At 51.4% G+C, this 27,232-nt stretch overlaps 1 protein-coding gene across 5 annotated transcripts in view; it reads right to left on the bottom strand.

Moving 5' to 3' along the window:
* The window catches only part of TBC1D16 (TBC1 domain family member 16), a 31,100-nt gene extending 4,008 nt beyond the window's left edge, over positions 1-27,092 (bottom strand). For 3 of the 5 annotated variants that reach the window (XM_066200447.1, XM_066200450.1, XM_066200451.1), the window contains exons 1-9: positions 26,997-27,092; positions 20,773-21,008; positions 19,002-19,581; positions 4,983-5,180; positions 3,918-4,065; positions 2,729-2,896; positions 1,734-1,882; positions 852-986; positions 6-192 (exon numbers count right to left, since the gene is read on the bottom strand). In XM_066200447.1, the coding sequence (XP_066056544.1) occupies positions 6-192; positions 852-986; positions 1,734-1,882; positions 2,729-2,896; positions 3,918-4,065; positions 4,983-5,180; positions 19,002-19,581; positions 20,773-20,950 (1,743 nt within the window). In that variant the 5' untranslated portion in view covers positions 20,951-21,008; positions 26,997-27,092. The remainder of the gene's footprint in view (positions 1-5; positions 193-851; positions 987-1,733; positions 1,883-2,728; positions 2,897-3,917; positions 4,066-4,982; positions 5,181-19,001; positions 19,582-20,772; positions 21,009-26,996) is intronic. The other 2 variants (XM_066200449.1, XM_066200448.1) reach the window with 2 other exon arrangements.
* Between the last annotated feature and the right edge of the window lie 140 nt (positions 27,093-27,232).

Raw genomic sequence — 27,232 nt, 5'->3', positions numbered from 1 at the left:
CTCACCAGCTGCTTCTCCATGTCTTCATCACGGGGGGAGCTGATGAAGATGGTGTTCTGCATCAATCCAACAAAGCACCAAAAAGTATCCGACTCATCCAGGACCTCTGCCAGGAGTGGGGCAACCAGGTCGGACATGCCCTGGGAGTATCCAATGGTTGGGTTAAATACTGCATAGTTCAGCAAGATCCTCCTGGAGCAGAGACAGAAACACACAGGTGGGACAGGTGAGGGCAGGTGACAGCATCATCTCAGGGACAAAGACACAGGGCCTCATGTGAGGTGCTATAACACAGACAGGGAAACCCAGCTGCAAACACCAGTCCCGTGGCATAAACTTCAGGAAAATGTTTGGCATTTGCAGACAGCAAAATATAAACAGAAAATGAGAATTTAAAAAGATTAAGAGGACAGAAATGAAAGGCCCATGGGAAAGGGGAGATGATGCCCAACACATCCATAAAGCTCCAAGTGATGCTGTTGGTAAAACCCAACTCTTTTGAGGTCACACCTTTACAAGCCACACTCTCATGGAACAGACTCTGGTTTGCTTGTCCTCTACCCCATCAGGAGAACCACAGACGCAAGTACCTGCCCACAGCCCTACCACAGCACCTTTGCTGTGCCTGTGTGTGCAGGGAAGCTCAGGGGTGGGAGCAGGGTTACAGGATTGAGAAGGGAACTACAGCAGCAGTGGTTGCACTGGGGAAGGCCTTGCTGTTGCATCCTGTGGTTCCAGATGCACAGTGGGTGCTGTGCAGCATTCTCAGGCAGCCTGGGCTGGGCGCTGATCAACTTGTCTCTACAGTGAGCAGGACATGGTTTTTAGGAGACTGGAATCAGACACTTTACCTCATGGTCTCCACATTTGGGTTGTCCTCCCCACGGAAGAACTGGTTGCTGCGGTCAGTCCTCACGACATCCTTGTCCACCGTGAACTGCACCTGGCGCCAGAAATCCTTCTGCTCATCTGGAGTCATGGACAGCCTGGAAACCACACAGCAACAGCAGAGGGGTGCCAAGAGAGGAATGTGAGTGCCACAATGAACAAAAAGCCTCATTTCAGTCTAAGTTTGCAGAGAAAAACTATTCCTGTACTGAGTTTCCTGAGCACGTGAAAAATAGACCAGCAGGTCTGTCCGGTACAGAGGATTGTTTGTCCCAAGGGATTATTGGAAGGAGCCTCCTGGGTTATAAAAGGGATGACACAATGTGTTTGCTGCAATAAACACTTAAGAAGCATCAGACTCTGTTCTCCACTGCTCCTTGGAACTCAGCACACCAGAATGCACCACTCTGGTTTGATTATCTCCTGCTTATTAATAGTACTGTGCCCCTCCAGCTTCAATGTACCCACCTCCATTTAACAACATACAATTCTTCCATTAACAGCCTTCTGGAATTACATACCCCTTCTCATCCCTTATTTTTATGTACATTTTATTTATAAAGAGATATAAGATCCCAATTTCACCTTCAGTGTTCTAACCCAAGCCTTGCCTGTGAGGTTTCCCTTTGTGGTACTGACAAGGCTGTTTCCAGAGCCCAGGTAAGGAAATGTCTGAGCTCTATGGCATTGGCTCCAGAGCCTCAGGAGATCAGCAGTGCCCAACATGCTTCCTTCACCATCCCTCTCACTCCACTAGTCCAGCCTCTCCCTGATTCAAAGGATGCAGAGACTGTGACGTCTGGCCCAAGGAAAATGAGCAGGGGAGGATGATGATGGTCTGTTACCTTTTCTCCTGGATCTCAAAGTATTCTTTCCTCTTCTGCAGCCTCAGTGCCTCCCTCTCTTCAGAGGTGGACTCGTAGCTGTAGTAGTGCAGCAGAAAGGGCCACACCTCCCCACGGATGGAAATATCAATCCCACCAAAGAAAATGGCCTGGAAGATCGAGCAAAAGTTATGGCTGGTACAGTTTTAGCATTCCCAAAAACAGCAACAAGCAACTGCCCGCTGCTGTGCTTTGGTGCCTCTGCAGTTCTTTCCTGACAAGTGACGCCTTGATTCAAGCTCCTGCAATTTGCACATGTTTAGAGGGAAAGTGCTGGCCCTCTATTCCCAGACCAGACACAAATCAGGCTCATTTCAATGTCAATAACCACCCCCGGAGAGGCTCTATGATTAACGTGTCGTTCTCATGTCACGGCTTAATCCCAAATCCTGGAGACTCTGCACTGCACTGCAAACTTCTCTCTCAGGGCTCGGGCCAGTGCTCCCCTCAGACCTGTTATTTCATGCAGCAATCTCAGTTTATACAATCTCGGTTCATACAATCTCCGTTCATACAATCTCAACTATTTCAACCATCTCAGTTCTTTCAGCAATCTCCAGTGTTCTCTGTGACTTGGTCACACATTCTGCAAACACAGCAGGCACTGGGCACTTTGGTTCATGGATTCCAAAAGGCAGCAGAGGAAGTGGGACAGCGCCTTGATCAGAGAAATGCTCCACCACCACAGAATCACAGCATTTTTAGGGTTGGAAGGCACCTCTGGAGATATCCAGTCCAACCTCCCTCCCTCTCTCCCTGTCAAGGCAGGATCACCTAGAGCAGGTGACACAGGAACATGTCCAGGTGGAATCAGTCCCACAGCAAGCTCTCCAGCCAAGGCTTCACTCACGGTCTCCATCCTCCCAAAAGCCCAGCTTTGCCCCCGGCAGGAACACAAACTCCTGCAGCTCCCCCTGGGGACTCGGCACAGGAGAGAACAGAGGAGAGCCCCTCACCTTCCTCAGCTTGTACTCCTCCTCCACCTGGCCGGCCTCATTGAGGTGGTGCAGCCAGGCAGACACGTCCAGGCGCCGGTAGGAGTTCTCCTCGGGGTGGGTCTCCGAGGAGGGCAGCTTGGGGCGGCGGATGGAGAACTGCATGCAGGTTTTCTCATCTGCAAGCTGCTGAACGGGGCACAACAAACCACAACTGCAGCAGGAGCCAGGGAGAGCAGCACAGTGTGAAACCCAGAGCAGGGAAACCTCTGCATGGTTCATGTAGGATTAAGCACTGAGGACCTGCACTTGGGGAGGCTTTGTTGGTTTGTTGGTTTTTTTTTAAATTCCAACCATTACAATAACAAGAGTGATTAGAATAATTAAAATCCACTATGAAACAGCTTCATCTTAAAAAAAAAAGAAATTAGTTTCCATTCCTTCTCCAATCTTATCCCTGACCTGAAACTGAATTAATGCTGCTTACAGCAAAACTTGCCCCTGCCAGGAATGCCTGCAATAAATTACATATGATTGGCCATATACAAAGGGATTGCTGTTAGGAGAGCAGGGAACCTGCGCTGCCAGGCTCTCTGAGGGCACTCAGGATCCCAGTGCAAGGCTGCAGCTGACATTTAATTTAAAAATCAAAGGTTGCTCAATGCAAAAAGTGAGCCCATGCGACCGTAATAAGAAAAGCAGCGGGGGGCTCTGTGGGAAGGATAGAAATTTAAAAATCACTGTTTCTAATAAGCACATACAATATCTTAAACAGATAATTAAAGAGCTCTTATCACATTTGTATGTAGATTGAACAAAATATGGCAGAATGCCTTGTCAAAACATTCTCCAAACGGAATGTTATGCGTCACAAGATGGATGAAAGACTCTGACACAATTTCCAACCTATCTCTGCAGATTTCCAGACACCTTCTGTGCCTAAAGGACAGTGCTGACCTGTCAGGTCTAGCAAAATCACTACCTAAGTAAGTCTTCTGAATGATCTTCCCCCATATTCCACAGGTAAAACAGGAATGGATGGAGACAGACAAGTCCAAGAGAGACCTTGAGTCCGGCTTGCATTTCCATCCTAAACACCCAGCACCTGGCAGCTTCCTGCCTGACCTGGTGACATGAACTCAAAGCCTCATTTCTCCAACACACCAACCCAAGTGTGAAACACCTGGCCCCAAGAGCCTCGCTCGGGTACCTGGTCCTTGAGATGTGTCTCTGTGCAGTACTTCCATTGCTGGAACACCTCGGACAGTTTATCCAGGCCACCGTGGTGAAAATGGAAGATCTTGTACTGGCTCTCCCTGCTGGCCACCACCAGCTGCCCACAGGTACACGCCTCATCACTGTGGGAACAACGGAGAACAACCTGTGGGGGCCACCCGGCACAAGGAGGGACCAGCAGGGACAGGGACCCTCAGGGACAGACAGTGCACACCAAGCCACAAAGTGCAACACCAAGCTGCCCCTTAAAACAGGGCACAAAGACAGCTTTACATCTCTCGGACTCACTGATCCTCACGGGTCACTTCCAATTGAGACACTTTATGATTGTATGACATGGTCATAGTGACAATTTTCTCCACTTGTGCCTGGTAACAGCACTATTTTTACCCTTCCTTCACATGAAGGAATTAAAATTTGTCTTCCCTGGAGAAAAAACCACAGGAAGTCTGCCCCAAAAACATTAAGGCAGTACACAAAGTCAGCTCCTAGGGATGTGCAGACTTGCTCACACAGCTTTGTCCAAAGAAGCAGGGAGTAAAAATGTTTTTTGCAATAATTTGAAATAAATTTTGTAATAATTTGAAAGATAACTGAAAAAGCTGAGTGCAGCAAGACTCTAGAGGAGCCTGGTGAGGGGCAGGCAAAGGAAAAGGTACCATAGATAAAGATGTTTTTCATATCCCCAGGTTATTTGAAGCATTTATGGTATGACAGCTAAGAGCAACCTTTACTAAAAATAAAATCCTTTCGGCTCTGTAACTGTAATTCACAGGCTCTCCTTGGGAAGGCTGACACTCACTTTCCTGGAAACAATTGTTCTGGAAAGGCTTCCAGGTAGGACTGCAGAAATCACCTCCGCCCAGAGCCCTGACAGGGAGCATGCACAGCTCACACACAGCTCGCACACAATTCATACAATTCACACAATTCACACAATTTAAACAGTTCACACACAGCTCACACACAACTCACACACAGCTCACACACAGTTCATACAATTCCCACAATTCACACAGCTCACACAAGGATCCAATACCTGAAGAAAAGGCGAAGGGATCTCATTTGTCCCAGGTCTACTCTGAAGACTCCACACACCTGCTCGAGGGCAAATACCTTCTGCTGTTCATCCCATCTGGTGCTCTGCGTTTGCCCATTGTTCTCCTGGAAGTGGGCACTGGTGTCGAGGCTGGAGGCAGAGCTGGTGGAGCAGGTCATGCGATTGTCACACGTGTCCCTGTGGACAGAGCGTGGGGACAAAAACCCCATCAGCCACGGGAGGTTGTGGGTACAAGCAACATTCACAGATTCCCCATGTTAAAAACCTTTAGTCAGAGTTCTGAAACTAGCATTCATTCACCAACTAATTTTTTTTCGTTTAAATTAATTCCCTACCATCCCAAAAAGCATCCTGGTTTTTGGCCTTTTCCTAAAGTTTTTGCATGCAGAACTGGGGAGAGCCAAACCCATTCCTCAAAATACCATTTTTTGAGAAGACAAAATGAAGAAGTTCAAGCAATGTCCTCAGTGTCCAACTCAGCCACTCCACATCAGGATGGGGACAGGAGGAATGAGCACATTCCAACAGCAGCATGGACCTGGGATCTCATCTGGGAAATCCCCTCTTTGACCAGTAAGATCCAAAGATGTTTTCCCTGAACTTGAGTTTTTCATTACACCTCTGCAAGTGGACCTGCCAAGCCTGGATTCATGTCTGTAAACTCCAGACAAATGGTTTCCACCTGCAATCTTGAAACTTGGGAGAGTTAAAGACTGGGAAATCACACCTGAGCTCTTCAACACATTGAAAAGTAGAGAAAGTGAACCCAACCCTTTCCCAGTCCACCCCAGATCTCCAGCTTTAAATGCAAACTGAGTTCAGACTCAAAAAGCCCCCATGTCCCCACCAGCCCCCATCCCAAAAGAAAAAATATCAGTGCTTTGGGAATTAAGTGAATGTGAAACTGTGACCCCTTGGCTCGTAAAAAGGCCAATGCACGTGAACAATCTCGGCATGGGCTCTGAATGGGCTCTGCTGTGAAATCGGGGTTTGCCAGACAAGGCCCGGAGCAGGTACAAAGCAGCCCCCTGCAAGGCCACTTTATGTGGTGTTTTCTAATCCTCTTATCCAACAATGTGGGCACTGAACGCTGGAAATCACACACTCAGCATGCACTTCACATCCGTGTGCCTCCTGCGCCTGGCTCCGGGGCCTCTTCCACAGGGAGCAGCCTCATGGGCAGCACCTCCCCGCTGGCCAGGGCAGGGCATTCCAGGGGACAGGGCTCCGGACAGCCCCACGACGTAGTGACATTTTTAACCAAGCCCTGTTCCAATGTGTGGCTCAGATCCCCCAGCCCCTTCCTGCTCCTATGGCACTGTCCGCATGAGACCAAGGCTGGTTGGCTCCAGCTAAAGGAGCAGCTTCGTGGCTCTCTGGGAAGTTCTGCTGTTCCAGTTTTTGGAAGGAAACTTGGAAAGCACAACAAAGCAGAACTCACATTCAGGCCATTCGGAGGATGAGGACTCAGAAGGGATGTGCAGTAGGGATCACACCACATATCCAAACTCACTCCAGGTTAGACACCAGGATACCTTCGACCACAGGCACAGCTCTACACCATCCCCTGCCTTGGGAATTTTTCCATGAGGAAAATACTGGCCTTTATGAAAAATCAAGCATTACTTTCTGATAAAGTGGCAAAATGTAACACTTTCTAAAACATTGAGTATCTAACATTAACAGAAGTGTAACAAGAGTCCTGGTACAAGACACTTGGGCTGGACTGCCTGCTAGGAGCAGCTGGTATTTATGGAGCAACACTTCATAACAGCCACAGCTGGTTACACAGGATTTTCCTGGAAGAGATGACTCAAACTAACTCAAAGACTAAGCAGAGGCAACCCATTTTCTAAAACTCTTGCACAGACGAGCTGGTCAGTATGGCAAAGGGCTGGAGGATGGGTTGGTGTGAGGATCATGCAGGTCCTGGTCACAGAGGTCCACATGACAGTTCTTCAAGAACATCATCTGAAAGGACCAGCAGAAACGTCCAGAGAGCTGCCAGGAAATGAGTTACCAGTAGAACTGGGCAGGGTGGCTTTGATGCTGGGCATTGCGTAGCTCCTCAGCTCAGCATGGCATTTCCAGCTGCAGTTCCCTGTACTCCAAAACCCAAATCTGTCCCAGATGCAGCAGCCGCCAGCTGAGACCTGTGGGCAGGAGAGCCTGGGCACAGCCCTGGCACTGGGAAAACCTCCGGAAATGCTTCTCCAAGATAAACGTTTACAGTTCCCATCCAGCCACCAGTGACAAGCTCACACATGCATCCCACAGGCATGGAAACGTCCTGTATCAGTGGGTTCACCCTTCCCAGGCAGCAAGAAGCACCAAGGGTAAGCAGAGTGCCTCAGCCTGTGCAGCCCCGGGGAAATTCCGATGCTCTCATTGATGTAGAGGGTGAAATGTGAAAGAGACACCTGCGCCCTCCCTGCCCTACACAAGGGTCAATGGACACAAACACTGACACTCAGGACAGATCAGAGACAGAACCACCTCATGCTGGTGCTTACTGAGTCACTGGGGAAATTCAGAAAAAGCCCACACTGTGTCCAAAATTACTTTTTTCCTGTATTGATTAAAAAAAAAATTCGAAAATACTCTAATCTCTGGATTACTTTTAAATAAAATTTTAATATTGAGATCATTCTGTAGGTCAGTAACAAGTAGTATGATCTCTGCTAATTTTGTTGGGTTTGGGGAGTCCTCTAACCAGGCACTCAAGATAGATAAATGCAGGGGAAGAGTTTATTGTCAGACTATTCTATCTGTTGGGTGAGGAATTTATCCCAGAGCACCCCGTAAAAGCAGGAGCTGAAGCATTGCAACACAAATAGCCGGAGGAACATTCCAGAGAGACTTTGGGTTGTGGGATCCAGGAAAAACAGAGCACCAGCTGATACACAGCACTGGTCAGCAAAACAAGTGCAATGGGCCACAGGAATGAAAGGGCAGGGGGAAAAATCAAGGAGGATTAGAAAACTTGGGTCAGAAAACCTTGGGCCATGTTCATGTGCTCAGTTGAAGAAGGTCATGGAGGGGTTGGAGCATGTCCAGGGAAGGGAACGGAGCTGAGGAAGGGGCTGGAGCACCAGAAGTGGCTGAGGGAGCTGGGAAAGGGCTCAGCCTGGAGAAAAGGAGGCTCAGGGGGGACCTTCTCATTCCCTGACAAAAGAATGGAGCTAGCTAGGGGTCAGGCTCTGCTACTAGGGAACAAGGGACAGGACAGAAGGAAACAGCCTCAAGTTGTGCCAGGGGAGGGTCAGGTTGGATATTGGGGCTTTCAGATATTGGCACACGTTACCCAGGTCAGTGGTGGAGTCCCCAGCCCTGGAGGGATTTAACAGCCATATAGATGTAGCACTTGGGGACATGGGTCAGTGGTGGTCCTGGCAGTGCTGTGGGAACGACTGGACTCCATGATCTCTGAGGGCTTTTCCAACCCAAACGATTCTGTGATTCCACTTCAGCCTTTTGCCCTCAGCCAAGTCCCGCCCCTCTTGTCTCAAAACACATCCCATTCTGCCAGGGAGCAAGACCAGGGGCTGATGTATTTTCTTCACTCACCCATCAAGTACAGCAGCCAACCATATCGACATTCCTTGAGCCTTTGTAGCCCCAAGGAGCCCCCGTCCCCCTCCCACCCCACGGGACCTCTCGCACGCTCGGCTGAGAAGCTCAGACACTGCAGGTGAGACTCAACCTGCTGCCATGGGACCCAACTCACTGTTCCAAAGCCCTGGAACACACCTACAGCACAGAGAGAGCTAAACCCAATTATTATTTCTGTTCCAGAGACCTGCCCTGATTACCTGGGAAGCCAATTTCAGCAACAAAGACCTAATAACTCATTTTACGATGTGATGTGACAAATATAATTATGAGAGAGAAAGGGGCTGAAGGTTGCAGCCATGATGTGGCAGTTACCCAAGCTGTCAGCGTGCACCACCTGATTCCCAGAGAGCCTCCTGCCAGAGCCAAACCCTGCTGCTGGAGCTGGCTCTCCATCACCCCGGCACTAACGCATGCTGTCACTAATAACAGCTCCCACAGCCCCAGCATTCCTGCATGCCGGCTTGGGACCATCATTTATAGACAATGAGTATCATCATAATGTATGAGCATCCATGTAATGGGAATTACATGCCCCTTTTCCTCCCCAGGGGTTAGCATTTCTCTGTTTCTCCACTATTCCCCACAGGCACTGACCTTCTGGGCTCCTCTTCTTCCCAGGAAGGTGAAACAGCTCCTGGCAGCATCAGCTGCGAAGACAGACAGCTTCAAACAAATAATCTGCCAATAAAAGTTCAAAGCTATCCTGAAATGCCTAAAAATTTAGTGCAGTGGCTGTACAGAGTTGAGGCAATACTGAGCATCTGGAACCCAAATCCATTGTTCCGATAAAAAAAATGTCCTTGACAATACAAATATATTATATACTGAAACGTGCTGAATTCAGTGACACAAAAGGCATACAAAGGAAACCAGATTGGTAATCTAGGATTATAAAAGAGATGTTGAAATGTTTCTGCTTGCTCTGCAGAGCAGGGCTGGAAGGACACTCACAGGACAGCACCGGCTTCCCACAGAGTGTGGCTACTGAAGTTTCTGTGCCTCAGAACCCAAACAGAATCAATTTCCACTGACCACAATGACCAGGGAACAAGGTGGTGGATAGCCTGGATTTAGAAAGCCTAGCCAGTATTTCTAAAATTAAATGTCAAAATATCCTCATGTGGAAGCATTTCTATACATCTGCAAACACGTGGGAAACAAATGTAACAATTCCTCCTATTTGTTGGGGAAACCTGGGAAAAACCACTCAGGCTGTTACAGTACAAAGTACACGGATGTCAGCATGGACTTTTCCAAGAGCTTGTTCCACAGGCTTTCCATTGATCTGTTTGCTTTCAAAACATAAATTTCCCCACGTTGAACTGCACTAAATGCTATTTAGTAGCTAATTAACTTTCTGTGCTGAAAACCTCCTGTAATTGCACTTCTTTCACCTTTTTGAGCTCGTGTCCCCCGGGGAAGCCAAGCTGTCCTACGGCATTTGTTCTGCTCATTTCTATCTCAGAGGCACAAGTTCCTCCCTGACACCGGGCTGCCAATCACAGCGGCAGAGGTCACTGGAGACCAAATTAGGAGCACTCTGCCTCTGACAAACTTGCTTCGCTTAGCTTGTTGTAAAGGGAAAATAAACAGTTACGAAAAATAATTGTATCCTTTCAAGCAGGGCACCGGGAAGCAGATCCAAGCGCTTGTCTAAGTCAGCGCATTGTTGTTAGTCACTCCTCGCATTCCTGTTATTAACAACATCCAAGGAGCAGGCTGTTTACATCTGAAAAGTGCCGGAGTCCCTCCCTCCCTCCCTCCCTCCCTCCCCTCGGACCGAGCAGAGGGTCCGTGGCCACGAGCCGTGTTCAGGGACTCCACAGGCACCCTCTGACCTTGGGCTGAAACAGCAAGTTCACCGTCAGGGACGGGGCTGGGAATTAACATCAGCTCTGCCAACGCCAGCCTGACAAATAAACCACTGTAACACGGCGAGGGACTCGTGGAAACCCGATTATGCAGCTTTGCCTTCTGACGGGTGTAATTGGTTTGTCCTTGAGAAATAAAGATCAAACCGATTTGTTCTGCTTTACGGGGCTATTGCAATCCGTGTTCCCAGCACCCTGCCCGCCGTCCCAGAGCTTCCCGGCTACCTGGCACAGGTAGAACACGGATCACCATCCCAGACACTGGTGGCAGCAGTGGTCAGGGGGGACCCACCATCCTGCCCCGTGTCCGAGAGATGTGAAAGCCTCACTACACTGGGGGCTTTGTTGCTCCTAATTCATCCCTCCAAGCCCTCGAGGCCAAAGGGAAAGCTGAGCAATTCCAGCCAGCAAGGGGGCATTAGAAAAACAGCCCCGTGGCCTCCAAAGTCCCCCCCGTGCTGCGAGTTAAAGCAAAAGGAAAACAAAACAAACCCAGAGCTCTTGAGTTAATTATTTTGAATGTAAATGGGAAAAGGCAAAAAAATAAGCCGAAGTTTGTAGTGAACTAATGGGTCCTTTAATCTCTTTCCCCCAAAATCTGGAATGTGATACAGATCTGCCTCCAGCTAGCAGATAAACAATCTGCTTTCACAGCTGACACTTCCACACAGGTATAGTTGCTCAGGTAAACCCAAGCAAAATTTGGTTTGCTCTGTGACTTCCTGTTGCAGGGAGGCAGAATGAGCAGTTTGATGCTCAGGAATAAAATACACACAGCTCCGAGCAGCCAAACACAACAAATCACTTAGAGCCAAGCGGACACTGCTCAAGGATGCAAATGTTACCTTCAGTTTAAGGGAGGAAAATGTTCAGAAGCTCAGTGGCGGATTTTTACAATCTATATGGAGAAGGGGAACCTCATGCCTGGGTTTACACTCATTAATAAATCAATCGAAACGCAACACTTAAAAAAAAAAAATCCTTAGATGGAAAAAGTGATTTCTCAGCAAAGCCTGAAAAAGAATGTTTGCTTTTCAGCCCATTCCAGCCTGGAGAAGGAGACCTTTCTTCCCCATGTTTATTTTATTTTTTAAATCAATGGATTATTTTGCTTTTTTTCCTTTCAGTTCAATCCATGCAAAAATAAAATTCTCCCCTAATTATGCTAATTTTAATCAAGCCTTCAAACCGCTGCTCCCTTGAAAGACCTGCAGATTACCTTTGTTCTTACATTCCCGGCTCTAAGCAGTGAACTGGGAATTTCAGGGGGACATTTTAGTGGCAAAGTTAACGAACTCCCCGGACTCTGCTGCTGCCCCAGCATGAGCTGAGCCAGCACCACCCAGGGAGGATTTCACTGTTTCCACAAGACAATGCGGATTTCCCAAGGGAAGAGCTTGCTTCAAGTAGCAGAAAAGGGAGAGGAAAGAGGAGCGCTGCCTAAAAGCATGTTCCAGAGTTATTGTAAATGCCTAATGCTGGGATAATTGTGAGGCCCGAGCCAAGGAGACAGAGGCCGTGCAGATTTATTTGCATATACTGCGGTGCTTTGGAAGGGACATGCTCTTTATTTTGATTCACTTAATGCAATTCTTCCCTCACAAAGCTGTGGATACCTGCCAGTGCCATTTATCTCTGCTCTCCATTCAGATTTCTGGGCGTTGCAATTGTATAAATAAATAACAGAAGAAATGCAAGAATATCCAGGGAAAAGGTGAAAGCAGCCCTGGGGAGAAGGACTGGGGGGTGCTGGTGGGCAAGAGCTGATCATGCCCCAGCCCTGTGCGCTGGGAGCAGAACCCAGGCCCTGAGCCTGGGCTGAGCCCCAGTGTGGACAGCAGGGCAGGGGGATTGTGCCCTCTGCCCCTCAGTGAGGGGGATTGTGCCCCTCTGCCCCTCAGTGAGGGGGATTGTGCCCCTCTGCCCCTCAGTGAGGGGGATTGTGCCCTCTGCCCCTCACTGAGGGGGATTGTGCCCTCTGCCCCTCAGTGAGGGGGACTGTGCCCCTCTGCCCCTCAGTGAGGGGGATTGTGCCCCTCTGCCCCTCAGTGAGGGGGATTGTGCCCTCTGCCCCTCAGTGAGGGGGATTGTGCCCCTCTGCCCCTCAGTGAGGGGGATTGTGCCCCTCTGCCCCTCAGTGAGGGGGATTGTGCCCTCTGCCCCTCAGTGAGGGGGATTGTGCCCCTCTGCCCCTCATTGAGGGGGATTGTGCCCTCTGCCCCTCAGTGAGGGGGATTGTGCCCTCTGCCCCTCAGTGAGGGGGATTGTGCCCTCTGCCCCTCAGTGAGGGGGATTGTGCCCCTCTGCCCCTCAGTGAGGGGGATTGTGCCCCTCTGCCCCTCAGTGAGGGGGATTGTGCCCTCTGCCCCTCAGTGAGGGGGATTGTGCCCCTCTGCCCCTCAGTGAGGGGGATTGTGCCCTCTGCCCCTCAGTGAGGGGGATTGTGCCCCTCTGCCCCTCAGTGAGGGGGATTGTGCCCCTCTGCCCCTCAGTGAGGGGGATTGTGCCCCTCTGCCCCTCAGTGAGGGGGATTGTGCCCTCTGCCCCTCAGTGAGGGGGATTGTGCCCCTCTGCCCCTCAGTGAGGGGGATTGTGCCCTCTGCCCCTCAGTGAGGGGGATTGTGCCCCTCTGCCCCTCAGTGAGGGGGATTGTGCCCTCTGCCCCTCAGGTCAGACCCCACCTGCAGAGCTGCCCCAGGGCCCAGCACAGGGAGGACTGGGAGCTGCTGCAGAGAGCCCAGAGGAGGCTCCAGGATGATCCCAGGGATGGAGCAGCTCTGCTGGGAGGAAAGGCTGGGAGAGCTGGGATTGTCCAGCCTGGAGAGGAGAAGCTTTGGGGTGACCTCAGTGTGGCCTTGCAGGAGCTGAAGGAGCTGACAAGAAACATGGAGAGAGACTATTGACATGGGATGGAGTGCCAGGACAAAGGGGATTGGTTTCAACCTGAGAGTAGATTTAGATTAGATATTAGGAAGAAATCCTTCCCTATGAGGGTGGGGAGACCCTGGCACAGGGCGCCCAGAGCAGCTGCGGTTGCCCCTGGATCCCCGGCAGTGTCCAAGGCCAGGCTGGACCGGGCTTGGAGCAGCCTGGGACAGCGGAAGGTGTCCCTGCCACGGCAGGGGTGGCACTGGATGAGGTTTAATGTCCCTTTGCACCCAAATCATTGCTCGGCTCCGGGATCTCCCGCCTTGGCCGCGCTGAGGGGAGTGGGGCGGCAGGAGCGGGGGTCCCGGGGCACCGCTGGGCACAGCGCGCCCCCTGGCGGCCCCGCCGCGCCACCGACCGGCCTGGCCCCGGCTCCGGCCACGGCCACGGCCACGGGCCACGGGCACGGGCAAAGTCACGGGCACGACATGGTCACGGCCACGGGCCACGGGCCACGGTCACAGGCCGTGGTCACGGTCACGGTCATGGTCACGGCCACGGCCACGGCCATGGTCACAGACACCGGCTGCAGTCATGGCCATGGACGCCAGTCACAGCCGTGGTCACGGTCATGGTCACGGTCATGGTCACAGACACCAGCCACGGTAGTGACCCACGGTCACGGGCCACGAAAAAGCCACGACAGCCACAATCCACGGCTCCACAGAAAGCCACGACAGCCCTGCCCATGGAGCTGCATCCGAAGCGGGAGTTCAGGCCTTCCCCACTGCCCTGAGCAGACCTGAACAACACCTGGTGCCCCAGAGGCCTGGGGGACAGAGGGGACCCTCCCTGTCCCCTCCTGGCTCCCACTGCCTGGCCATGGGATCTCCCTCCTGGGGACCACCCGCTCTCGCTCCCTCCCTGACATCCCAAATAAGGAGCTTCACGGTCCCCCTCAGCCGCAATTCCCGATCCCAAGTTAGCTGTCACTATTTTCTTCCAATGAAATCTGGCAGCAACCCAACAGAGGGAAGAAACAAACCTGCTATAATTAATGTTCTTGCTGTTCAAATATTTATATAAAGCAAGATAGAGCCGTATGCCTCTGCAATCTCTTGGATCTGTCCAACCTTCTCAGCTTTGCAGCCGGGAACAACTTGAATTGATTACACAGTGCTGTTGATGGCTCGGGCCAGCTCCTCTTCCCAGTGCCCTGCTCCACACAGACCACCCCTGTCTTAGGGAAGCTTACACTGACCCCACAGAGCAAACAGAAGGGATAAAGGACTATCCTTCTGATGGAAGAAGGATTTGTGGATGTTTTTTCCCAGGCATCGGTTTGGGTACAAACGCAATTAGGAGCTTCGTTGTCTTACATCATAAGTGGCACCAGTTCAGGCAAGTCCCGGGGAACTGAAGCCCAGACCAGGTACCCCCCTTGCTTCTCCCCAGGGCTGAAATCATTCAAAACTGAGATGCTGCAAGAAGTTACAGGAGATTTTAAAGTCTGAGACCAATTCCCCCGGTTCAAATATAATCACTTCTGTTACAACAGCGATGAATTCCCAATCTCTTGATGACTCCAGAGCTCCTGCCAGTTCACACTAATTTCAGCTCATTTCCCATATAATTTTGTCTCCTGTTTTTGCCGTAGAGGTCGGAATGGCTCTCAGCCCTTCAGGTGAGCTGCCAAAACAAGATGATGCAATGCCTGCACTGCTCCCACCCGCTCCCAGAGCAGCTCATTTACTGATGAGCTCCTGGGAAGCAGCTTAACAACAGGATGTGCAACACATCCGTAAAAATTGCATCAACTGCGACACCGAAGGAGTTTTTCCCTGTGCTGTGAGCTTTGCCTGGGCTGTCTGTGATCGATCCACCATATGAATTCATGTCTGCTGAAGAACATGAGGACTCACCATCACCCAGCTCCATTATGACGGTGTTTCGTTATTTTTATTACTGGCTGCTAAAACGATCGATGTCGCATGAAAGATGTTTCCTTCCTGCATTGATTTCACCTTGACCACGTCGCTTCTGCTCGTCCTTTCCAGCCTGAGCTGTGGGAGCTCTGCTGGCCTCTGTCCCAGCATCTGTGGGGCTGCTCATGGAGCTCCAGCCTCGGGCCAGATGTTGCCCCAAGCTCCACTCATACAATTCCAACACTGAGGCTCCTCAGTTCAAATCAATACATGATCAACATCCCAAGGTGAAGTGAATGAAGGAACCAACGGCAGTGTTTGTATTTCCTCTTCAGCATTGTTGTCGTGCTTGTCAGGTATCAGCAATTGCAGTTGAGGAGTGAAAAGCCTCCAGCAGCCTGAGCACCCATGAAAGCTCCTGTTATGCAGGGGTCACTCTGGCACAGCACAAACCCCCACCACAAACCAAATCCCTCACAGAGCACTAAGTGCTTCCACAACTGACTGTATAGATCTGATGTCATGGTCAGTTCAATAACTCCAGCAGCATCAGTGGATGGACATTACAGAGGTGTCAGATGTAGTTTGGTTGCCTGGATGTAACAAAAGCCTTTTAGTTTCAATTTACTGATGGGGAAAATGGAAGCAGAGGAATTTCCCAGGGCGGCAGCAAGCCAGAGCTGGGCACAGAGAGCAGTTGCCCTGAACTCGTGTCCTTCAGGCCACAAAGCAAATGTTTCCTGACAACCAACAAACAACGGGGACAGGGGAGGGAAGGGACAGAATGAAACTATTTCATTTCCAGAATCCCTCCTTTTCCACAGAAACACAGACACTGACAAAGCTGTCATCAATGCAGGCATTCCCCACACCAGCTGCCTCCTGCAAGAACCACATGCTGGGAGTACTAAGGAGTCCCCAAAGTACAAGAAGGACACAAACCCCAGGACAGTAAGGCCACCTTTCCTTGAGGGATAAGGGCACCCCGCAGCAGTGTGCCAGGCTGGTCTAAAGAGAGAAACAAGAGTGTGCATGCTGGTGCTGGGACACTCCCACTGCTCCCAGCCCAAGGAATTTGTAAATGGGAGGAGGATGCATCAATCACTGCATGGGACCCCTGGCACCCTGTCAAACTGAGGAGCAAAGAGGATAAAAACAATGGATAAGTTTTTATTTCCTTATGTTCTACCAGGCGAGTTGGTGACTTACAACTGACTTACTCATTGTGCAACTCCAGCACTCCGCAGCCCACCTCCCTCCCTCCTCTCTGTCCTCGTCCTGCACACACTGCAGTGTTTGTGGCTCCCTCACACCCTGGTGGCCAGGCCACCTCCTCAGGGACACTCCAAGAGGCAGATGGGACTTGTGACTCCTGGTCACACATGAATTCTGTAAAGCAGCTCGCCGAGCCCCTGATCTCATCTGATCCAAGTGTACCTGTACATCCCAATTCTTCCGCAGTGACCCGTTTCTGCATTTCTGAAAATTATCTAGTCACACAGGAAGCTGGCTGGATTGAAATGCAACATATTCCTTCAGCTTCTGCAACAACCACAGGGAAGAGCAGAGCTGTCTTTGCAGCAACTCCCCAGTGCAGAGGGAAACAACCAGAAACAGTCATTCCTCCTGGCAGAGAGGAGGTGGTGACTGGGAGGTGGGGAGGGAAGAGAGCTCAAACAATCTGCCAGCAGCACAAACTTTGTTCCCACTCCAATTCTGGCTTAGAGAGGAAGCAGCCAGCAGAAAAACCCAAACCAAAACAAACCCTTAAGAAACAAGGAAGCTCTTCCGATGTTTGTAGTGACTTCTGAAACAGTATCTTCCGTCCCCCAAAATGCTGAGATGAAAGCAGGAAATACAAGATGCTTTTTGACCAGACTTTTGCAAAGGATTCTATGCAAAATCTCCCACTCAACAGCTTCTAAGATCCTGCAGATTCCATGGAAGGTGGCTCAATGGGGAAGAACAAATTGGCACAAAACCCACACACACTGGACAAAACCCTTTCAAGTCAAAAGTCCCAAACAACAAAAGCTCTGCTTTATTAATCTGCTGCCAATTATGAGTGTCACGTGCATGGCGTGAGGCTTCAGACTGGCACCACAGGAGTTAAAAAAGAAGGAAAAAAGCAAATCCAAGCAGGCCCCTGAGCTGTGTGTGCAGAGCCGGCTCTGCCTGGCTGGAGCTGTCTGGGCTCCAGCAACAGTGAGGAAAAGCCGGCAGAGGGCAGGGAAATGCCGCAGGAATTCACACACAAGGCAGAGAAGATGCAATAAACCCTATTTCCTTCCTTTCCTGACACTATTTGCAGCTCAGAGCATAAGTGTTGCAGCACAGTTAAACCACAACACTCCTGACTCACTGGACACTGCCTGGGACCCTCCTGCACCAGCTCCTTGTGGGAGCAATCCAAGCCACAGCATTCCTGGGACAGCACGTGGGCTGTGGCCCATGCCAGGACTGGGGTTTCCCCAGGATGAGCTCAGCCTCTTGGTTTTCAGCAGCCAGGATGTTATTCCGAACGTGTCCCTTGCTCTTCCCACTGCCAACCACTACAGTGGGGTAATAACAGTTCATTCTTGAGCCCTGAGCTTCACAATCACTCTATGAGGACAGAAAGTGCCAGGCTATGCACATTTCACTCATGGTCACTGGTGTTTCTCTCACCCACTGAATTGACAAAGGCTGGACTTTATTACTTGGGATGGGATGGGATGGGATGGGAGATGGGACAGTCACCACCCACCCCACTGCACAGCCCAGCAAACCCTGGGCACATCCTGAATGCAAAGCTGATACAAAGTCTGGCATCACCTCACAGAAAGGTTTTTAAATATCCAGAGAGAATTGAATCCATTAGAGTACTTCCTCATAAACATTGTTCTTACTGGCATTCTCTGAGCTTGAGATTAGCCCGTAAAATAGAGGCAAAATCTCTTCAACTGTCAGTGCAGTCTGTGCATTGCCGACACGCACCAAGGAGAACTCGTTTCTACTTATTTCAGGTGTAGTTTCAAGCTGAGTTGCAGCCTAAAAATCATCCCCATGGTGCTTCAGGAACACAGCACATCCATCCCCCCTGAGACAGAAACAGGTAACACACCAACAGGGCAGGGCCCAGAGACTGAACCACTGGATATGGAAACAGGGAATTGTACAGGTGTCCTCCTGCCCGTTATTCCCTTGCCAAGGTACCCTCTTTCCCCATGTGGAGTTTACTGCAGGTGACACTGAGAAGCATTGACTGAAATACTCAGGTTACACATGCAAGAATTAATATTTATCTGTCTGAAGTGGGACCACGTTCTGAACAGCAGCAAAACAAGCTCCCACACGCAGGTTTTGTGTCAACACAGGGCCCGGAGAGCTGCCCACGGCTCAGGAAGTCAGCCAGGCCCTTTGATGTGGCTCTGCACGAGAAGCAACAAGCTCAGTTCCTCAGCAGAGCCAATTAGGCCAACAAAGGACCCGTTTAATTTAGCAATGCTGCATCCAGGGCTCAAGACAGTTCACCTGAAAGAACATTCACAGCCCTGGATGTTTGGGGCCAGGGTTCACTGAGCAGAAGCAGAACTGGCTGACAGTTTCCTGTAAATTCCATAGAAGTCTGAAGCAAGACAGGACACTGAGCTCAATGCCACTGTGAAGTTTCTCAACTTCCTTCAGCATCTCCAAGCTCAGCACCCAGCACCCAGAAAGCAGAGAATGGATGCACCCACCTGCTTTCACTGTCCAGGAACACTGAACTGCTGCTTTTCCCCAGGGCTTCGCTGATGGGAGAGAGGCAGAAGGGGGAAGAGAAGGCATCAGAATCAGAGTCAAAAGTGCTGTCCCTGCTCACATCGTCAGCAGACAGCTCCAAGGAGCCCTCGTCCTCCCTGCAGTCCGGGCCCTCCTCCGTGCCCTCCGACCTGTTCTGCTCCTCCTGGGAGCTGACTGTGGAGAGGGTCCCTGAGTCGCTGCGTGGGGGCTGCGGGGACCGGCGGGCGCCGCTCTGCGACAGCTTCTCCCCTTCTGAGGAGGGGGCCCCATCCTTCAGGAGTTGTGACACCGTGAGGATCTCATCCCCCCTGAGGGGTAGAGCCCCTCTCTGCTCCGGGGGGGACGCGGGCCGGCCGGTGCCGAAGCCCTGGGTGTGGCGGCCGCGCTTTCGGGGCGCCTTGCGCACGGGGGAGCTCTCGGGGGTGACGTAGCGCAGCGCTTCCTCATCCTGCCGCTGGATGCGTGAGTTGGGCACCCAGGCCAGGATCAGCGTGGTTCCCAACAGCTCGTCCTTCTCCATGTACAAGCACAGATAGCCTGAGACAGAGCACAGGAGAACCAGCTGAGACACGGAGTTGTTTTAAGAGAACTGCGTAACCCTGAAATTTCCCTCTCCTCATTTCTCCATCCCTGGAAATGTTCAAGGCCAAGCTGGATGGGCTCTGAGCAACCTGGTTTGGTGAAAGGTGTCCCTGCCCATGGCAAGAACAATCATTTGGGTCCTCCCTTTACCTTTTCAGGAGATGATATTTAAGATCCCTCCTAACCCAAACCATTCCATGATTCCCGCCACTTCACTACCACTACACATGGGCAAAACAAAACCTTTTATTTACCAGGACAGAATTCTGTCAAAATAATTGTGGAGTGCTCAGCATTATTCAGTATTTGCAAATCATTTCAAGTCATCATGTGGCTTTTGAACAGTATGAATTCCCTCTGGCCTAACTGAACAGAGAAATGACATGCAAAGACTTGGACTTCCTGGACAGATTTCCTAATCAAGAGTAAATTATAAAATATGTTCCCACATGAAAAAGTTCTACTGTTTCTTAGTCAAACAATTTCAAGTGACAGCTGAACATTGATTTCTCAAGAATATTTACCTAAGTGTAGGTAAACGGGCTACAGTTTTTATGGGAAGCTAATGGAAAAAGAAGTCACCCACACCAAAAGGAAAGCGAGGGTCAGTGTTCAGAGAATAATTCGTTTTGTGAAGCTAAGCCAAGAGCCACAAGTCTTTGATGAGAACATGAAAGAGCACAGGAGCAGATGAGAATAGAAGCACAGAGCAGGATTTATCCTCATTTACTCCAGTGCATGCAGCCACAATCAAGCTTTTTGGATTTTCCCTTTACCAGTGGTTGCTGAAGCCACTCCAGCAATGACAGTTACAAGAAGATACTTGGATTTCCTGAACAATTCATGGATGTGAACGAGCAACAGAAGTTACTGTCCTCACATGACAACTTCTGACTGCACAAAGGACTTACTAAACCAGGTAAATCCATGCTGGACCAGAGGAGCAATATCACTAATCTTCCTACTAAAAGAAGAGCTGATGGATCAGCTTGTGGATGGCTTTCCTTAGTTTTCCACAAAATTTCCTTGCCCTGTCCCCCACTGTCACCTCTTCACTTCTTAGAGCCCAAGGTGTAGAACTTGATAGAAACAACACCCAGGAAAGAGAAAAAGAGAGAATGGGCAGTGTCTGCAACACCCCATCACCTGGATGGTGCTCCCCCACGCCCTGCAGCAGCTCAGGGGGGTGGACACAGACATTGTTCTTGGAGTAGATGATCTCCCCATCGAGCACGGAGGGGGAGCCGCCGCCGCTGCTGGGAGTCAGGGTCAGGAGGTCGGACGCTTTCGAAGAGGCTCGACGGAGGAGTCGCCCCAGAGACATCGCCAGGGAAATGTTTCCATCATCTGTCAGCTCTAGTCAGGAGCCAAATTCAGAAGATCTGCCAAGAAGGAGGAAAAAATAGTGTGAGAACCAAAATAACGACAGCACAGCACGTGCCACCCACTGTCTGAGGACAAGTCTCCCATCAGCCCACACCTCAAACAAGAGCCCACAAACACTGTGGATCTGTAACATCACTTTCACGCTTCAAAGGTGGTCAAGCACAGAATCCCAGGACATTTTCCTCTGCAAAGAAGAAACATGAAGGCAGCAAAACCCCACATATTAAAGAGTTACTGTGGGGAGGAGGCAGAACAGCCATGCTGGTCACTGAAATTCCCTGCTGAGGAAACAGCTCAGCGTGTGGACCTGCCCGATGTGTCACTGACCCGGGGATGTCACAGAGCCAGGGCTGATCCCAGAGCTTCCTACAGCACAGAAATGGCTGAGACCACAGCACTGAACATGGGGCTGCTGCTCCAGCCACAGCATCTCCAAAAACAACATCAATCAAACCCACTTCATCTTGTGCTTGCCATTTCTGTGTGTTTGAGGTTTTTGGGGTTGGGATTCTTTTCTGTGAGGTTGTTTTTGGGTTTGGTTTGGGTTCTTTTGAGCAGTGATGGTTAAATAGAACCTTGCCAGAGATAAGACTCAGAAGCTCTGTGTTCACCAGGGAGGGCAGAGCCTGGACACAGAGCATGGCATAGAAGTTTCACAGAACTGTAGAGCGCAATCCCCAGCTCACCCCCAAATAAACTCTGCGCTCAAATGAGATGTGCTGCTTGCTGGGGCTGATGATGAGGAGCTCTGCAGTGGACCCAGAGGGATCACCCAAGCTGTAATGCATTCAGCATATGGACCAGGATGTGTTGGAAGAGAAGAGGGTCTCACACAAAGCAACCCCAGTGCAGAGCAGGCTCCCTGCAGCCATCCCCAGCTGGAAAGCACCAGAACCACGGCAGTTTCTGTTCTGCCAAAACTACAGGAGAAGAAGAAACTCCTACTTTTGTTCCTTTGTGTTTACATGGCCCAGCTTGCTGTGAACAGGTCAGTGTGACACAGCACACCCCACACACAGCCAGGCTCCCAGGCCTGGCGGAGCTCAGCCTGGGGTGTCCCTGGGGACCAGACCCACGCTGGGCTGCAGGGCACAGCCATGAGAGCCAGAGAGAAAAAGAAAGCAGACATGGCCTGGCCTGGGGCATCTTCTGAGGAAATACTTAAGGGCCTAAGCAAGCACTGTCTGATGTTGAACAGCTCTGATTTCCTTAATCAGGTTTTGACGGCAAATCCAGCCAGCCCAGGAGGGCAGAAGGCAGAAACGGCCAAGGGGCATTTCCCAAAGGCCAGAGTGAGGGCTGCAGGGAAGGAAAATAGCCGTCCTGCCTCTGACAGATTGGTACATGCAGAAGACTGCAAATGAGAGTGCCAAGCTATTGACAGAGCCTTCATTAAAGGACAAACTATTGGTTTAACTGGCAATCCCCACATTTGTCAGCTCGAATCACAGCAGAGGCAGTTTCTGCATTTCAGCCTTTGCTGGGACTTGATGGAGAAGCCCCAACCCTGCTCTGTAACAGCAAGTGTTCAGGATAAGAGAGTCACTTTGTAAGTCCTTTTGCACACCCCTGTCTCCTTCTTGCACCAGACACATGTATCCTTATGTCTCAGCCCCAAAAACAGAACACCAGTCGAGCCCTAAGCTCATTCTTGTCCACACTGCCAAAATCAACAGTTTCAGGCTCTGGGTTGCAACTGGCAGAAAGTCATTTGCCTCAACCACATTTAAGGAGCAAATCACCTTTCCTCTCATTGCACCCTGCAAGAACAGACAGTAAATTCTGGTGCAACTTCTCCTTCCCCACACTGAGTTACAACATGCTGTTTCCAAACAGGGCCAGGGGAGTCAGGGGCAGTGATGCGGAGCCACCTGGCTGGAGACCTGGGCCCCCAGAAAACCTCGACAGGGTCACCTGTCAGCACAACACTGGCTACAGCAGCACAGACCTTCATCCATGTCAGCAGCTTCCTCAGAACCCCAAAAATCAGCAGATGCACAGGAGGAAGGAGGCACCAGCTGGCGGCTGCTGCTGGCCAGGGAGTGCTTCCTCAGGAAACACAGGGACAGGAGCTGGAGAGGCACATGAGAAACAAGAGGTCCTGTGATGTCCTGCTGCAGCTCTCTGGGTGCTCCCAGGAAGGCAGAGCAGGGTCAGGACGTCTCTGCCAACAGAGGCACCACTTAATGAGCTTTCACCAGGCACAGAAAGAACAAAGCGACAGGTAAAGATCAAAAGCTGTTCCCTGGAAGCCCAGAGGAATTTAAAGAGAAATCTTGCTTTGATTCTGCAGAACACCTGTTGTTCAGCACTGCCTGCGTGTGCAGGTGGACGGCGCTGCAGGTACACACAGGGCTGGGAAGAGGAAAGCAGAAAAAAGACAAAAGGTTTGGAATACCATGTCCTGCCAGCTCAGAAATTCAGTCTGTTGGACTTGTCATGCAGAAGAGCTGCACATCAGAAATCAGAGACCACTGCAGTGCTGCAGACAGTAGGCAGACACACTGGGATATATAAATATCACCAGGAAACTCAATCCTTTCGCTGTTCTCACAGGCCAGGGAATTCTTTGTAGCTTTGGTTGCAGGATTAATGAAAAACAGATGCAAGTCACAGGACAGTTGCAGGAAGGGTGACAAGAGTTATCTGGGCCAGGGAAAGAGATTGCCAAAGGAAGATAAAAGTGAGGGAAATGTGTTAAAAAACTTGCCACATGGGAACTGTCACTGCCAAAAGAAGAGCTGTCAATGAAGGACAGGAGAAGTTGTAAGGCAGTTGAACGGTGGCAAGGAATACCTAGTTTTGTCATTCTAGTAGCTGGGACAACGGTGCACCAGGACAGGGAACCTCAAGGGGCCATTTACACTGCTGAGGTTTCAAAGGCCACAGAAATAATTACCCAGTCAGTCCCAGTGGGGACCAGATGGTGGACGGGACCTCCAAAGGTCATCTAGCCTACTGGTACAACCCCAAATGTCCCTGAAACCCAGCTTGAGAAAGTGTGACTCCTTCCTAAAAGACAACAGTTCATACAACACAAAGCAGCAAGTAATAAAAACCAAGTCTGCAGGGTTTGCACTATTCTCAGCCCTTTTCCACGTGGGACAACATCTGCACACACAATCCGTGGGGCCTGGGTTGTGGGGAGAGGCAGGAACTGCTGCCTCTTGTGTGCTTGGGAAAGCAGCAGGAACCGTCCCACAGCTCAGGCAGCAGGAAATCAGCACCATTCAAAAAACCCCATTTTTCATATTAATTTAGTATTTATCTGCTGATCTGAAGGGATTCTTCTCAGTGTGGCAGAGCCAGCTCAGCTCTCCAGAAGCTGAAGCACTGCGTTAGCTGATAAGCTCTTGCTGAGTGCCAATATTTATTAAGCACACACACATTTTCTTCTCCCACACATCAACTGTTGCCACTAAAAATCTTCGCTCCACCTCCTGTGTCTGTTCACACAGCCCTGGCTGCTCTCCCAGTCGGTGCCAGCACTTCTCAGCTTCATGAGTGAGAAAGTGCTCGGGAGCCAATTCCTGCAATCGCCCGTGGAGCCTCTTCCCCAGAGCCCGTCCAGTTCCAGCCAGCAGCATCCAGACCGGCCCCGGCTGCTGGCTCCCGCAGCGATGCCCTTCCCTCCTCAGGAACCCATCCACAGGATCCTGTTTGCCTTGGCAGATCACACCTCACTTGGCACCTGCTGCTGGACCAAATGCTGCAGCCTCCGGTTGCTCAAGATTCCCGTATCCCGGCCCGGGAGGGCAGCGCCGGCTCTGACACACCCAGCACATCCCGGAGGCACCCGCAGCTCCCTAAGGAGCCCAGCACTCCTCTCCCTAAGGAGCCCAGCCCGGAGCGGAGCCCAGCTCCAGCCCACAGCTCCCAGTGCTGAGCCCTCCCTGCGCTCTGGCTCCCAGGGCGCATCCGCTATGCGAGACTTTCAGAGCTTTACGAGCCACACAAGCCGAGCTGCAGGGCTCTGGAAGTGAAATGTGAGACCTGCAGCATGTCTGGGCACGGCGGAGAAACACGAGCTGTCAAACAGCAGCACCACATTTAAGCATGAAATGTCTTTGGGAAGAAAAAAGCAACAGGCTCGTTTTCTCTCTTGCCCTTAATAACTTGAATTTAATTTTACATATTTAAGGAGTGCATGGCGGTGGGGCTCAGACATTGCACAAATTCCTGCCTCTTTCCCCTCCTGGGAACAGCGAATGCCAGGTTTGGAACTCTCGAGCACAGAGAGACTGGAGCATGGCAGCCTGGAGTCAGGACTCAGCTGCCTCCCAGTCCTCCGAGTGGATCTGCTGTGCCACTCTCAGCTGGTCACTCACTTGATCTCTACTCCTCTACAAGCACATGAGAGCCCTTGTACGACCTTCCCTTTGTATTACAATACCTCAACATTGGGAATAAAAAGAGAAGAGCTTTCCAAACTCCTTGCCACACAGGAGCCAGTTAAGAGGATCTAGCCAAATCAAGGAAAAGCATTTACCATGGGGAGCCACTCTGAAGTCATCCCATCTCCTGGGGAGCATTATGTAGGTCACCAAAAAGTCTTTCATTGCTGCCCTGCTGGAGCAGCAGTGGCTCAGGGAGCAAAAGCAAAGGGAAGGGAACAGCCAGAATCTGCACAACTCCAAATGCAGTCGCTACAGCAGGACAGATTTCGCTCAGATGCATCTCAGCTGAGCAGGTAAAAAAGGGGGAGCAGCCTGAATCCTGCAAGGCTGTGACTCAAGAGATGAAAAGGGAAAGGGAATGCTATGTCAGGGCTGGCTGCTCCCAGCCACACCTGCTCAGGCATCAGAAAGCAAACAAAAATCAAACTAAAGGCAAACAAAACTCACCCATCCCCAGCACCAAACTCAGCGACAGCACACGGTGTCACTGTGTGTGCCACATGTCCCACCGTCCTCGATTTACCAGCTTTTCATGTCGCTTAACTGCACTGCTTGAGCCACAGGAAATGCTTTTATGACTTTTTATTTCCAACATCCTGTTGCTGTGTCTTGATAACACTGTCAGGACTCGATCCTCAAAAACCAGCAGCTCAAACCCCAGGAGTCTGAATCACAGCTCAGTGGATGAGCTGACTGCAAACTCTGTTCTCAGTATGACAGACATCAGACCACGCATCATCTCTGCCACTCAGACACCCTGGACTTTCATTTTTCTTCCTATTCCGAGTAGCAACTAAGAACAAAACACCTCTGCAAGACAAGCTCCCAGCCTGAGATCTCCCAGAGGAAGCAGCCGAGTTCTTTTACAGAGTGGCAGCAGCACAGAGAGCCATGCAGCACCCCACAACCCCCGCCTGCAGCATCCCGAGGCCGCTCATCAAACCACCACAAACGATCCTCCATCCACCTTCTCCGCAGGTAACAGGGCTCAGGTAGATGTTGGGGTCACCTGGGAGAAGACCAGCTTCCCAAAAGGAAGTAAAACATTGAAATACCCCAAGCTGCACGGAGCCGCACCGAAATAACAGAAGAGAAAGTTTAAGAACTATTTAGATTTCCACCAGCGCCCCCGGCGGCATCCCGACCCCCGGGCAGCATCTCGACCCCCGCATAGCATCCTGATCCCCGGGCAGCATCCCGACCCCCAGGCAGCATCCCAGCCATGGACAGCATCCCGATCCCGGCAGCATCCTGACCTCCCTGCAGCATCCCGAGCCCCGGACAGCGTCCTGATCCCCGGACAGCATCCCGGCCCCCAGAAGAATCCCGACCCCCGGACAGCATCCCGATTCCTGGGCAGGATTCTGAGCCCCGGCAGCATCCCGTTCTCCTGGAGCACCCGCCCGCTCCCGCCGCCCTCGGAGGGGCTCCGGCGTGGGAAGGGCGGACAAAGAGCGGGATTAAACACGGACCTGCCCAGGTACCGGCAGGATCCCGGTGCCGGATCCGGGGGTCCCGGGGCGGCGCCACAGGATCACCCGGCCCCCCTGCCCCCGCCGCCCCCAGCCCGGCCCGGCCCCGCTTTACCGGCACAGACGAGCCCGGGGACGCTCCCGGCGCTGCCCAGCCCGGTGCGGGCTCGGAGCCGCCGCCGCTGCCGCCGCTCCCGGCCCTGCGCGGGGCCGCCGCCGCCGCCCGCCCGCTCCGCCCGGCCCGCGGGGCTGTGCCTGTCCGGCGGCCCCGCCCGTCCGCCCGGCCCGAGGCTGCGCGGCCCGGGGAGAGGACAGCGGGACCCGCCCGGTGCCGGTACCGGGGCCCGCGGG

The sequence above is a fragment of the Chamaea fasciata genome, unplaced genomic scaffold, assembly GCF_029207755.1.
Source record: "Chamaea fasciata isolate MVZ Bird 193981 ecotype frontalis unplaced genomic scaffold, bChaFas1.0.hap1 SCAF_19, whole genome shotgun sequence".
Taxonomy (NCBI): Eukaryota; Metazoa; Chordata; class Aves; order Passeriformes; family Sylviidae; genus Chamaea; species Chamaea fasciata.
The sequence above is the reverse complement of the archived record's forward strand: the minus strand, read 5'-3'. Positions and strand labels throughout refer to the sequence as shown.